At 42.8% G+C, this 14320-nt stretch overlaps 1 protein-coding gene across 1 annotated transcript in view; it reads right to left on the reverse strand.

The window, feature by feature from the left end:
- gria1a (glutamate receptor, ionotropic, AMPA 1a) overlaps positions 1 to 14320 on the reverse strand; it is a 62489-nt gene that overhangs the window by 23665 nt on the left and 24504 nt on the right. Inside the window, exons 5-11 of the mRNA XM_034543376.1 lie at positions 13785 to 13838; positions 11678 to 11836; positions 11014 to 11181; positions 9907 to 10011; positions 9185 to 9295; positions 5267 to 5473; positions 3980 to 4425 (exon numbers count right to left, since the gene is read on the reverse strand). Coding sequence (XP_034399267.1) covers positions 3980 to 4425; positions 5267 to 5473; positions 9185 to 9295; positions 9907 to 10011; positions 11014 to 11181; positions 11678 to 11836; positions 13785 to 13838 — 1250 coding nt within the window. The remainder of the gene's footprint in view (positions 1 to 3979; positions 4426 to 5266; positions 5474 to 9184; positions 9296 to 9906; positions 10012 to 11013; positions 11182 to 11677; positions 11837 to 13784; positions 13839 to 14320) is intronic.

Consider the following 14320-nt stretch of genomic DNA (forward strand, 5'->3'; position numbering starts at 1 on the left):
AGCTGACATTGGGCGAAGGCGGGGTTCACCCTGGACAGGGTGCCAGTTTATAGCGGGGCACATATAGAGACAACCATTCACGCTCACGAAATCTAGAGACCCGGAGAACCCACGCTGCATTGTTGCCTTTTGTTTTATAACGGCTGATAAGACAACAGACCCTCATCTTTTAGCCAATCACATGACCGCGCCTCTATCAGGAAACTCGACGAGTGCTCATCAATTTAGCCAGCTAGCTCCTATTAGCTAACAACAACAACAACAACAAGAACAAGTTAAACAGAGATTGCAGATGCTAGTCATCATTAGCATTAATGAACAGATACGAGTCAAGGTTTCATAGAAAAGTAATCGTTTATCCAAAGACTGAAGTTTGAGACGCTTTTACTTGAGTTTATACTTCTACTTCATGACATTTCAGAGGGAAATATTGTTCTTCATACTCAAAAATGTTTATACAAAAGCTGATACTTTTCAAAATATAATTTTACATAAAAAACACATGATCTATCGTTCTGCATTATGAGTAACTGGATACCCAAGTACATTATTTAATAATACTTGTAAACTTGTAATGTTTCTTTTCCTTTTTTAAGTGCCGTTGCTATTTTTACTTAATAATCTGAATACTTATTTTACAACTGTAAACTATATGATGATTTTTCTCAGAATCTATTATTATAGAGAAAATTAATAAAATCATATTTGTTGTTGTTTCTTTTTTTCTTTGACTTAACAGTAAAATAACAATCCAGTTAATTGAAGTAATCATAAAAATAAATGACCAACAAACAAAGATAACTTTACCAAAACACACCTAACACACCCGATATCCCAATTCAGCTAATTATGGAATGCAGGTGAAATCAGTTGAGGCCAAAATTAAATTTAAAGAAATGAGCACACGCTCACTGAAGAAAAATGTTCTCACCAGAAAATTCAATTGTGGTTCAAACCCCGACAACAGAATATGTTGGGATATCAGTATTATTGACAAAACACACGCAATAGCATTACATGTCCCTTTAAATCTAGCAGGAGCTCACGCCGCTTCAGGAGATACATCAACATGCACCTCCGTGTGTGAATGCGCTAACGAGAGCAACTAGGTCACCCAAAAAATATATACTTTAATCTATTTAAAATATACTTAAAATGTCAATAGTACATTGCAAATATACTATCAAAGAAGTGTATTTTCTGAAAATATATAAAAAGTATACTAAAGTCACGCTTTCACCTATTTTAAAAAGCATACTTTTAACACACTTTAAAATAATTGTACTATAGTATACTTTCAAGAAATATATTATGAGAAAAAATATATACTTTAAGTGTCAATAGTATATTGCAAATATACTATCAAAGAAATCTGTCCAATTACTTTTCTAACATATTTTTTGTATATTTCAAATATGCTCTAAATTAGCATTGAAACAATGTATTTAAAGCACATTTGATAAATATATTTTTTGTAATTAGTAAGTAAACTTCTTCATGCTATTATTTTTATATATTAATTGTGTTATAAATAAATATGCATAAGTATATTTAATCTTTTTAAACAGCGCACTTTAAGTATACTTATGATTAGTAGGGCTTCAAGTATACTAAAGTATGCTAAGATTAAATATACTTAACATATTTATTTTGCACATGGGTCCCACAAGACGCGGAAAAGGGACAGTCACCATCAGAGTCACCTTGGAAGGACACAGGAGGACATTTGATCTAAGTCTTCGGAGGATGGCAGTGCCTAAAGCTGCCGCCCTCACTGATGACACCAAGGAAAATCTTACGTTCTCCCTGACAACCTAGAGAACATACAAAAAGCACCAAATTGTTCAAACACCTCCCGACGCAACAACTGTATCGCGACTACGTCCCTTCTCTGTTCATCAGCAGGTAAATGCCACAGTTCTTACAGCTGAAGATGACACACAACGTGTCTCACATCTGGTTCATTTGCAGTCAAAGGCGCCATCGGCAGAGCGGCTGCAAGTAAAGAAACAATCTGTTTTGTGAACAGTCAGTGAAACGTCTTGCATCAGCAGAGCTTACCCCCCCCACACACACACACACACACCCAAAAGCAAAACAAATGCAAATGCTGTGCAAATATGCGTGAACTCATGTGTAGTCAAGCACACATAGAAAGTGATACACACACACACGCACACACACACGCACACGCACAAAAGAGAACTCAAAAAGAGACCACAGGGAATGGACAATTTGCAGATGCGTGGTCACATTCTCTCTCTGTGTGTGTGTGTGGCGCACCAGGAAATCAATAAATATTGAAGATGCTTTTTCTGGCTGTCAGAGAAGAACGCTCAGGCAATGGGCTCTATCCTTGCACGAAGCACGGCCGAGTCTCCGGGCAGAAAATGGGTAAATGTCAGGTGAGGGCCCGTGTGAGTAGGGGTCCGGTACCTACATCTTGTACTGCCGAGCACCTGCAGCTTGCGAGGCCTGGAGGTGCAGAGATTTTCTCCCGTTTGATATTTGTGGAAGGTAAGAGCAACGCGAAAATACATTTTGTAAATGTCACAAGATGGAAGTCAAGGCAAGAATGGACCGTTACACATTGCTGTAACCTTCAGCCGCTCAATCCGGGAGGGTCGACTGAGCACTGCAGATATTTCTCCATACAAATAAATCCCGTTCAGGGCAGGGCGCCCGGCAACACATCATGTCTCCGGTTGTCGGTCACTGATTGGCCGATCGGCCCAAAACACAAGAACACCTGATGTTCTCACCTTTCTCTAATGGTATCTAACCATGCAGATAGTTTTGGTTGTATTTAATCAGGTTTCCACATATCCATCGTTATCTCTTTGTTATTCTCGGATAAAAGAAAAAAAGAGGCGAAAGATACACTTCACATGGTGCTTGGAAAATTTTAAAAATTTCATTGGAGATTTCATTGGAACTATTGCTCAACTTTCTTTATCGAGACTATATCTTGGGAATAGATATGAACCTTACGTGTGTTCTTCCGATTATTCAGGGTAACCGCACATTGTTTCTGGACACAGATGTGGGTACTGAATTATTAAATTAAATGTTCAATCCTTTGAGCACCACAAACCAAATTTCATTTACCTCCATTGTTTTTTGGCGGAGGCAGCAATCCCAGAGACGGATTTCTCAGGAAAGCAGATTATCAAAGCCTGCTGACAATTTCTTTCCCCCCCCGAAGCAACGGCATCAGCCTCTCCACCCTCACAGGATAAAAAAAAAGCCACCACGGTACAGATGTATTATATATACGTGCACCACCATATTGCACGCGTACATAATGTATGTAGTTTAAAGTTTAAAGAGACAAGAAGCTCTGTGTCTATCCATGACCTAACCTGTAACAGTGATGATACTGACTGTATCTCATCTCCTCCTGCTGGTCCCTCTGGAAAGCTCAGAAAGTCGACCTCAGTGTCTCTAATTTCAGACACTTAATGAGATTTTTAATTGGTGACCTTTTGCAAACGGTTTCATACCGTAGCTCGTGAGAGCACTTGAGGGGAAGCCGACACATACCACTCAATACTCACATCGGGATCCTCAATAACACTCTCCAAAGGGTTTAACATGTACCTTTACCCGCAGTTTGACTGATGGATAGACACGCAGCCTAACCCTGAGTGATGGATAGACATGTTGAACACATTGAAGGGAGCTACCCACAACAAGTTTGTACAGTCCTCGAAGTTCACGGCATGTTTACTCTGCTGCTGCTCTCCATCGCACTTTTATCGCCGCTTTGACAAGTGACAAAGAACAACATCTCAACAAACAAAGCCCATCGGAGTTGAACATAAAGCAACAGAGCACGTCGAAGCGTTGGTGTGACAGAAAGCAATATATTGTACGTAGGTGGCGCTTAGTGTCTCTTTGTGCACCATCGAAAACCGAAGCGGGGACTCAAAGCAGCGCGGAAGCTGCACATCAACACTTGTGGCCGAGAGTTTCTTACCGTGGTGAGATATCGCAGCCCTGCTGCATGAAGGCCCCCAGTGAGAACCAAAGGGAGTTGAAAATGCCAAACTCATTGGTCTGCTCAGCACTCTGCTGGTTGATGTTCTGTTGCGTCGGCGCCTGGCCCTGTTGCACCCCATTGGAGGCCGAGGCTTGGGTGGGAGACTGCGGCTCACCCCCCTCCTCGTAGTCCTCGGCGTGCCACTCATACGGGCTGAAGCGGCTGACGAGGAACAGCACGACGCTGACACCGATGTAGGCGAACACAATGCACATCCAGATCTCGTAAGCCAGCGGGTCCAGGAAGGAGAACACGCCCGGTTTGGATTTTGTGGGTTTCTTGATCATGATGGAGATACCCAGGGACATGAAGGGCTTCGAGAAGTCGATCACTTCTTCACGAACTAGGGTGATGGTCAGAGGAGCCACAGCCACATCAGCTTTCTGGGGGGGGGGGGGGACACACACAGAGGCAGGCAGTTGTTAGGCAGCATTAATCTGTCTGTTATGGTCTATAATATGTGTTTGTGAATGGGAAAAGCACCAGATTGTCTTCATCAAAACATCTGTTGTGCCACTACAAATAGTGCTATGTACAGTTCTAGTTAGCAGTGTTGCTTTAGGAATGGCAACGTCGGCCATGCCGTTCATTCAGTGGCCCTCAGCTATGTTTCGTGTTTAGTGCTAATTTGCAAATACTAGCATGCTAATAGAGGTGTATTGAGATGTTATTATCTCTCTCGGTTGGCCGTGGTTTATACCAGAAGTAATGTTGAATTGGTTATTTTCTAACCTTATATTCATCGGCAATAATTAATAATATAATATAATATATATTTGCTTTAAAAGCTACAAACTAATTTGATATTAGCGTACCCTTATCGATGAAATATATCTTTACATCCTCATCCTGTTGGCTTACTTTTTTATTTACTCTCTCATTTGTTTAATCTTTTTATTTTTTTAACTACACTATACGTTTTATACTCTGTCTAAACCCCATCACCACCTCCCTTTAACTGGGGGACATCAAACAACCAGAACCTGAATTATCCATGACACCTATGGCTGATACAGCATGTTGCATCGTAAATCCATGGATATTGACTGAAATACAAGGTGTAACATTGTTGTGTTTGTGTGCGTGTGCATGTGTGTGTGTGTGTGTGTGCGTGTGTGTGTGCGTATGTGTGAGAGAGAGTATGAGCATTAGTTTGGATCCTAATGAGTAGGTTGCACCTTGCATTGCAGGCTGCCACCAGTGTATGAATGTGTGTTTCCTCACCCCATACACCAGTTCTCCCACCATGCCGTTCCACATCTTGGTCTCCGGATCGCTTGCTCCATATTTGCCGTCTGAAACAACCTTCAGCTTGTACTGGTAGCTCACATGTTTGGCTATCTCTGCAGCCAGCTCGACGATGTAGCCCTCGTACTTGTCATTTCCCACAAGTTGCTCGTGGTTCTTCTTCAGCATCACATATGGAGACTCCTGTTGGATGCAAGGGCAACCGGACAATCATCGACTTAAATTCAATTACACCAGACGTCAAACAGGACAGACAGGTAGTCACAGAAACGTTTCTGAAATGAAAGGGGTCATAAAAGGCGTCATATCTTGACACAAGCTATTGTGACTAGCATAGCTTTTACGGCTGGCTTTTAAGCTAATTAAGTCAGCGACAACAGCATTATGGATGATAATAAAGCTTTAGCATCTAGAAAAGTTTTATATTACTATTTAAACATTTGAGAAGTGGTTCTAGGGATGCATTTTATGCTTTGGTGCATCATTTATCTTTTTACCCTGTGCTCATAACTGCGGCTTTGGAGAAAGAAGAGCTCTGTGATAGGTTCGAAAGAACAGATAATTACATGAAATTACCAGGTATTATTTTGTCTTTGTTCCTTAAAGGTATGGTGTGTAATTCAACTATAAAAAGGTACCAAAGTATGATAATTAGGACAGCATTGAAAGGAGTGTTGCTAGCATGAAGCAGGTCATGAGGACGCGCAGGAATTGGACAGGGTTATTAAAGGTTGAGAAGACAGTGTGTGTGTGTGTGTGTGTGTGTGTGTGTGTGTGTGTGTGTGTGTGTGTGTGTGTGTGTGTGTGAGTGTGTGTGTGAGCCATGTAGATGGAGGAGCAGACATTGCTGACCTCTGCTCCAGGGCCAGGCTACTCTTCTTGTTATATATCGCTCCGACATTAACACATCTCACACTGATTGGGTGTCCTGAGAAGTTACAGCTGACGAGACACCTGGGGCCCCACTTCACTTTAAGGAAAATGCATTTCATATAGAATCCCAGTCAAATCGGTCTGAGCTGTCCACCAGCAGTTGGAGGGCCTCAATTCCCTCAAGCTGTTACGCGCGCCTGCTTTTAGCTCAGGCTGTGCTGAGCGGAGCAAATCCTGCCATCATATTTCATCAGGGTCTAAAGACGTGGGGGTTGAGGGAGGGTCCCTTGTGTTACAGTGAGCTGGGTTCTCTTGCTTTTTATGGCTGTAGTGGAGGTAATCATTGTCACACATGGAAACCCCTGGTCCGCTGGTACAGAAACGGCACCCAAGGGAGACGGTGGTGAGAAAGGTCTGGCTTGCAGCGCATAGACGCAGTATGCAACTTTCATAGTCTGCTAAACACACATTTGAATATGCACGCATATTGCCCCCCCCCACACACACACACACAGGCACACACGCGCGTGCATTGAGGCATGACACGGCATACAGAAGGTCCTCCAGGACTCAGTCTCACTGACCCCGGACAGTTCCACTGAGATCGGCTGTCATGCACACACAAATGTGTTCGAATGCAAACACACGCGGAAATAAAACATGCATGAGAATGAGTATGTTTTGCCATTGGCAAAAATGTTCAAATCAACTCATTTCATTCCTCTGAGACCAATTCAAACAGACCTCGAGGGAACTTTCAACATTACATTATTTGCTCTTTTCGCGAAACCGTTTCTTTCTGAAAGCCTTTTAAAATAACTGCGTTTATTATAATAGATGCACACAGCCAGTATGGTCTGGCATGCAAACACTGAATTGTAAAATTCCAGTCACTGCCAGGTTTTCGTGTAAAGCCACGGTCGTGAAGACACCAAACTGCAGTCCTCCATTAAACATGCTTCGCTTCACTCCTCCAGATCTCCCGTTAACCCCTGCCTGGTTTGCGTTCACAGGCTGGGACAGGAGGGATGTGGGAAAGCACAAAGTGTTACCTTCACATTGGCAAAAACAACACACTCCCTCAAGCAGCGAATCAGCGAGCACAAAAGTTAAACGATGTAAAAGCTCGCCTGCTGCCCAATAACTGTTCACACCTTATCTCTTCTCTTCGGCTCCAAGACAGAGGACCCATTTATATTCCAAGAAAAGGGGACACTGATAGGAGTTTATATCCGCGAGACTTATTTTAGGTCCGTCCTCTTGGGAGAACTGCAACCTTCGGGTTTAAATGAGAATGTTCATGGTTTTTTAAACTTTTTAAATTAGATGCCAATAGACCACATGTTAAGTTTTGCATGGTTTACCCAATGCTCCACATCAGCTTGCAACCCTTTTCTGGCTAATGTGTGTTCATCATTTTCCCAAAGTCATATTCATTTGAATCCTAATGTTACAATAAACATAAAATTGAGCTATCAATGTTGAGATTAGTTGGGAAACGTAATACTCATATGTGTGGCAGAGGCTGGTTCGACCATTCATCCATATCTATGTCTTGAACCATTTATTATTATTAATGCATGCAATTATTATGTAAGAGTAGCCTAAATTGGTTTTATTTGCACAACATATTTATCTTTCCCCTTTCTCATTGAGTTGAATCAGGTAACATATAACTGTGTCATCCATGTAGCACCTGTATTATTATCTAAATTGATTGTAATAGGGTTAATGCTGCGGTTTATTCACCCACTATTACAGCCATTTATGCTTGATAGTTGATCAATTTTTTCCCCAAAGTTGCAAAAACAGTTATTGTCAGAAACCCTCCATTTCTTAAACACAAGGAGGAAGGAGGCTGATGTGTTTTCCCCAATCGGGTGCTCGTATTTACAGTCCGTATGCTGTGACATGAATGCAGCGTTACCAGATGATCCACATTGGTAATGTCACTATGTATTGTTGTGTTCAGCTGTTTCCCGCTGATGCCAAAATGTCCCTGACTGAAAGCTTGCCTCTATAAAAAGATTGCGCAGATTGGAGTGTTTTTTTTTCTTCCCATGTCTACTATTCTACATCGTTTCTCAGCTCCATCACCTTGCCAGAGCCCTTATCTGGTGAGGAGTGCGTTTCTCTTCAGTGAAGCACACAGTTGAAATCCTTTACCCCATTAAGCCTCACAGTGGAGAACAGACATTGCATTGCTAGACCTGAAGGCTGTTGCAGAATTTCCAAAAATCCGCTGGTGTTTTCTCTTTTTTTTTTACACATTTCATCTATGTACGGAATAGCTATATCTGCTTCAAGCCAAGCAAAAATAATGTGGTGGCAGTGATTCCAGAGATAAAAGACATTTCCATCTGAAAAATAAAATACAAAAAACCCAGTGCTGGGCCCCAGGCCTCCACAGACATAGAGTATTCTCTGAGATAACATTTTTAACATGATGCAGACCCTGAGAACATCCTGTACCTGGTAAGATATGCTCTGATCTGTATTATCCCCCACCGTATATGAGCCAGGTATTGCCAGCTATGTCGCTTTTCTTTTTTTGAAAATCTAAAAGAGCTGGTCAGATTGAATCGCTGCTGCCCCATTGCCAAACACACATGTAGGCCAGGACGCTGAATGCAACAGGGCCAGGTCTTAGTGAAGGAATGAATAGCATCCTGTGCTATTTACTGCTGTATAGATATATACTAACTACCGTTAAATGACGAATGCACACTTTGTGTCCATTCAGCGTGAGGTTGTGTTGTTCTTGTGCTGTACAGTGGAGCTCCACGAGGCAGCAAGCCGGTGTCCTCACAATGAAGCGATTCTGAGCAGAATAGAGTTGGCACGAGATGGAAGGGAGCGAGATAGTGCCTGCTGAATTCTGTCAGGAGCCTGAACTTTTAGGAACTCTACCATAAAAGAAGATGAAAAATGTTACTCTGCCTTTCCCCGTCTCCGTCTCGCCTGTCTCACCAGCCCCTCACCCCGCCCCCGAAATCCGTCATTCCTCTCTATTTTACTCACCAAGATCGTGGTGACGATGTAAGTTCTGTTCTGCAGGCCGTACGTCTCGTTGCTGCCTCTCACCAAGCTGGCAGTCGTCACGTACTTCTCATCTTCGTTCCAGTAGCCAACCTGAGACGAGGAGAATGTCACAATGTCACAAACGCTTAAAAGTGACATTTTGGACTTGGAGGGAATCAAAGTAATTTGTCGAATGTCTTACAACATTTGAAACAGAGGTTAGCACACGTCTTGGGAGACATGTTTAGGAGCAAATGTCCCAAAAGGACATTGGTCAATATGAATAAGGTTTAAGATGATGCATTATTGTAATGTGTGGGGACTATTTGCATTATATCACATTGTTACTGATTTCACATGTTGATTGCTACTGGAGATATTCGGGATGTCGTCTATTTAAAAAAATTAGAACTACACAAGATTTTGCAGAAAGAGTCAAATGTAAGGACTTGTTAAAAGGTTAAGAAACGTCCTTGTTTCGGATTGTTAAGCATACATGGGATTAAAATGGGATTATTCTAATATGTGACTCTTCACTTTATGTGAAAAGGAATAAACCGCTTGATAAATATGTCTTTCAGTGAAGAACTCTTTTACTCCTAAATTTCTTAAGTGTAATTCTTACAAGTTTGAAAAATAATGTCCTAAATGAACCACAGGGTTATTGCCCTGATTCATTGCAGTCAGCGTTTATAAACAGTGTCGTCAGGCTCCAGGCTTACCTTCTTTGGTCCAGAGGGGGCCAGTTCCATGACGCTGACAGTGTAGTTGGTTCTGCGACCTTTCTCGTTGAACTGGATGTGACCCGTCAGTCCATCTATACGGACCTGTAATGGAGTCGCAGACAGTGAATGAGTAATTCTCAGGCTCGGCAGATGGGTAAATAATGACTGCGGTGAAGCATGACGTTCATACAGTCCGCTTCTTCTTGTCGGGCATTAGCATGCCACGCCTACACGCGATGCGTGTTCATCGCGGCTTGCACGCGTTTGTATAGTATTCATTTGTGAAGGTCCACAATGACAGACGGTGTGTGTGTGTGTGTGTGTGTGTGTGTGTGTACACAGTGCAGCGTGTTTGTCTTGGCTGTGTGATGGAGTTAATTGAGCGAACGCGGCTTCAATCTCCAGTCCAGGCGCAGGCAGATGGCGAGATTGACACTGAGCAGGCCGCTGCACAGTCACTCTGCAGACAGAGCCTCGGGCTGCGCGCACACTCACAAACTCACACGCAATCACATGGATGCCCTCGCACACAAAGTGCATGTGTAATACCTCCGTAGTTAATGCAAATGCTGTTCGAGAGCACATCAATAACATATATCATTGGGTTTTAAATTGGAAACTGCATTTCTCCTTTTTTTAAACTGTAATTTGGAATGCACTGTTATGAAATAATGCCCATTCCTCGAAATGCATGCCATCACATGCACGGGTGTCTCCCTGACGATGTGAAGTCTCAAGGGCAGCCCAACATTTCTATTTCCAGTGCCAAATATTACATTTCCAAACTCAATTGCTACTGTCATATTCCATGATGATCATGGCTGAGTGTTATTGCCTGCAGGTTTTGTTTACCAGCCATGATGTCACATTTGATACTGCAGAGCTCTCCTACGCCTTAATGTGAACTTTACGCGACAGAATGAGACCTAATTTGTTCGGCCAGCCTCAAGTCAGGAGCCGTTAGCCAATGTGCCACTCAGGAATTTGCATGTGTGTGTGTGTGTGTGTGTAGGTGTGTGTGTGTGTGTGTGTGTGTGTGTGTGTGTGTGTGTGTGTGTGTGTGTGTGTGTGCACATTAACATGCTCCTATGTATGCACACAGACCTGCTGCAGGGCTCTCTGGATGTCTATGCCCTGCCCCCAGGGGGCTGGTGGGTTGGCAAGACACTCTCCAGCGTTGCCCCTGCGAGAGATGTCTATCCTCTGCTTCCTTAAGTTCTGAAAGGCCGTGAACATGACTTTCACCCCGTCATATGTGAGAGCGCCAGTGTACTGCAAAGAGAGAGCACACATTCAAACCGAAGCAAACAATAAACTGATAAAGGTCCTGGCCAAGGAAAGGCAGCCATGCAAAACACATCTTTGCATTCGCGCCTAAAGACATTTTTTATTCCTTTAATTTAAAGTGTATTTCTTGTCCTCGTAAAAACAAAGTTGTTTGGATTAGGCATCAATGCTCTATCTCAGGTGGTTATTATGGTTAAAAATCAATACTCATTTCACAGCAGATTTGAGTCACCTAACTGATATCTGATAGGATCATGGCTTACCTGTCAAGCTAATCTAATATAAATCCTGTCATAGCTTGTTGCAATGTGCTGCTCACAAGTCAATAACAAACAAACTGACAGGGGCAATAACAACCTTCTTGGCCGTCACTTAAAACCTGACATCTTTGCACCTTAGCGTGCATTTCGACTTCTTGTATTAACGCATATTAAAGAAGAAGAAAAAGAAAAGGAGAAGGGATCAGAGAGCAAAGCAGTACTTTGAGTCCACTCTTGGGCACTTTGGAGTCTTTGTTGTCAAACTCCATCCACTGGTGGACGACGCGGCTGACGCTGGGCTCAGAGTTGTTGACGAGCTGGAAGCCGGTGATGTTCGCGCCACCCTTCCTCAGGTCTGTCAGGTCAATGTCCAGGAAGCCCTGAGACAGGAAGTGGACAGGAAGAGAATTGAACTGAGAAATGAAAATGAGCAAGGTAATTGAGATTTCATCCATGTGCACAAAGCATGATTAGCAGAGTCCTCAGAGGAGAGTAATGAAATTCCCGTCATTGGACATTGAACTGTGCACACTGCAGCGACAATACCAAATCGGAGGGTTCACTCGTACCAGTGGTCACAAACCTTCTTGATCTTTGTGACACCCTTAAAAAAAATTCATTCTTACTGGGCTGTCAAAATGTGCCAAATGTGACGTTTGAATTTTCAATCCTAACAAACCACAATATCTATTTTTGCGCATGATTTCCATTGCACCCGCGGTCCCGACTGGCCGCGAGAGACGCAGCACTGCGCAGCTTGGAGCTTGGAACGTGTTGTATGTCTCTGTTTATTCCTGTCACTCGCTTAGAAAGTGTGGCAACCCTTTCTTTATCATCACTTAGAGAGGTTATCCAAATGAGCATCCTTCGTCCCTGCCTTTTCTCAAAAAGAAGACATAAGAAGGAAAACAAAAACATAAAAAATGTCACGCCTGATAGCCAGTATGGAGCTAATCTCTGATAGGCCGAGTCCTCATAGGCTACCGTTAACAATGGCAGCATCAAAACCGTACAATCAGGCCACTGGCAAGCAAGAAGGAGATGTCTCGGGCAGAGCACAATGGAGAAAGAAGTGATTTACTGTAATGGGATCTCCAATATGTATGTTCTCCCCTGACTATTATATGAGAAGGCTGTTTTTCATCACGGGCAGAGAGGCAGATTCTGTATCTGAGCCTGTCAGCGTGGGAAGACAAGGAGGCAGACGAGTGGGACCGGGTGGGAGTGGAGACAATTTGTCTCAGATTTAAGAGCAAAGTTTTGACTGATGAAAAGGAAAAGGTGTCTCTCTGGTGCCTCTCCTGTGTCTGTGTGTTTCCGGGTGTCCACATTTATCAGCTGAGCAGACAGACTAGTGTCTTTTTTCTGCCCCATGCGTGAGCTAATGCGGCGCAGTGAGCTGAAGAGGTTACTATAGAAACTAGCCTTTGCCAGCACAGGACATGGCGCGTGGTATTTCTGACATATTTTATATTTTATCCACTCAAATCCTTGTTTTCTTTTCTCTATCACTCTATCAAACTGTTTTTTTCAGACACACACACACACACACACACACACACACACACACACACACACACACACAGCTTCAGACGTACACACGAGTAAGTAAATAACACATAAACCTTTTAACGGGCCCATTATAAAAGACTGTGGCCACTTTGTGTTTCAGCTGTTATTACCATCTGAGCCTTATCATTCAAAATCAAATCTGGCAAACTGGCAAGACAAGAGAGATTGAGCCAATCTAAAACTGCAGCACTGAGAAATTGTTCAAGCCAGCAGCTGCATATTAATGCACATTACCATATTACAGCTTTGGTTGATGTCAATTTTCTCTTCATTTGGTTGCATTTAGGAAGTCTGGCGCAGGCTGAAGGGGTCTACACACCATTTGCACTGTGAGAATGGCAGCAGACAGAGAGAGCTAATGGACGTGAGCTTGCATACATTCGCTGCCTGACGTCTGCAAAGATTTCTGACAGTCATGACACGCTTGTGCAGTACTGTGAGTCCACTAGTGTGCGGCTGTTATGTCTGCTGGTTTGACGATCCAGCGAAGCAATATATGAAGTAGCTGAGGAGGGAAATGGGATGGAGAACACAGAAGACATAGAATATAAAATAAAAAAAGCAGGCAGTTTTAGGCTAAATCATTTGGCCAATGCAAGTCTATTAAACTGTCAAGAATCCTCAGAAAGCCTGGAATCCTGTTAAAAGCCACATTTAATAGCAATGCGAATAAATTAATTGAGGCGTGAAAGTATGTCGACAAGTATGTGGAAAATAGATCAAACAAAATGCAGTGACATAATGACGATTCCTTACCAGGTTAGCCAGGATGTAGTGGTAGCTCTTTGCATTCTTGCCTTGTTCAACAATCTGGAAGACAAGGTCAGAGGAGAAAAAAATAAAACGCCTGTGATACAAAAACAGACGGTTGGCTTGTGTGTGGTTGTGTGTGTGTGTGTGTGTGTGTGTGTGCCCTGGTAGAGTGCACAGTACCTGACCTTGTGGAGGACAGACAGAGAGTAGGGTTCAATACATCAGAGCAAATGGACTAAACACTATGCATTGAATGGAATGAAAGACGACTAACTGAACAAAGAGCAGCTCTAATAGTTGATTAAAACGTCAACGTACCAAAAGACTCCATATAGTAAAAGTCACCTAAGGAAAATGCCTGTTCTGGAGTCAGTTACAAAACAGCTACTAATGAGAACATTCTCTCTCCTCTCTCAATTCAACATTTTTTGCCTTTGGCCAGACACCTGCTCCCACGGAAACATATTATCTATCACACACAAGCCCGCCACTATTCATATGAAAACAAACGCAACTGAATTAATGAATTCCTTGAAAAT

Source organism: Cyclopterus lumpus, chromosome 10 (genome assembly GCF_009769545.1).
Source record: "Cyclopterus lumpus isolate fCycLum1 chromosome 10, fCycLum1.pri, whole genome shotgun sequence".
Lineage (NCBI taxonomy): Eukaryota > Metazoa > Chordata > Actinopteri > Perciformes > Cyclopteridae > Cyclopterus > Cyclopterus lumpus.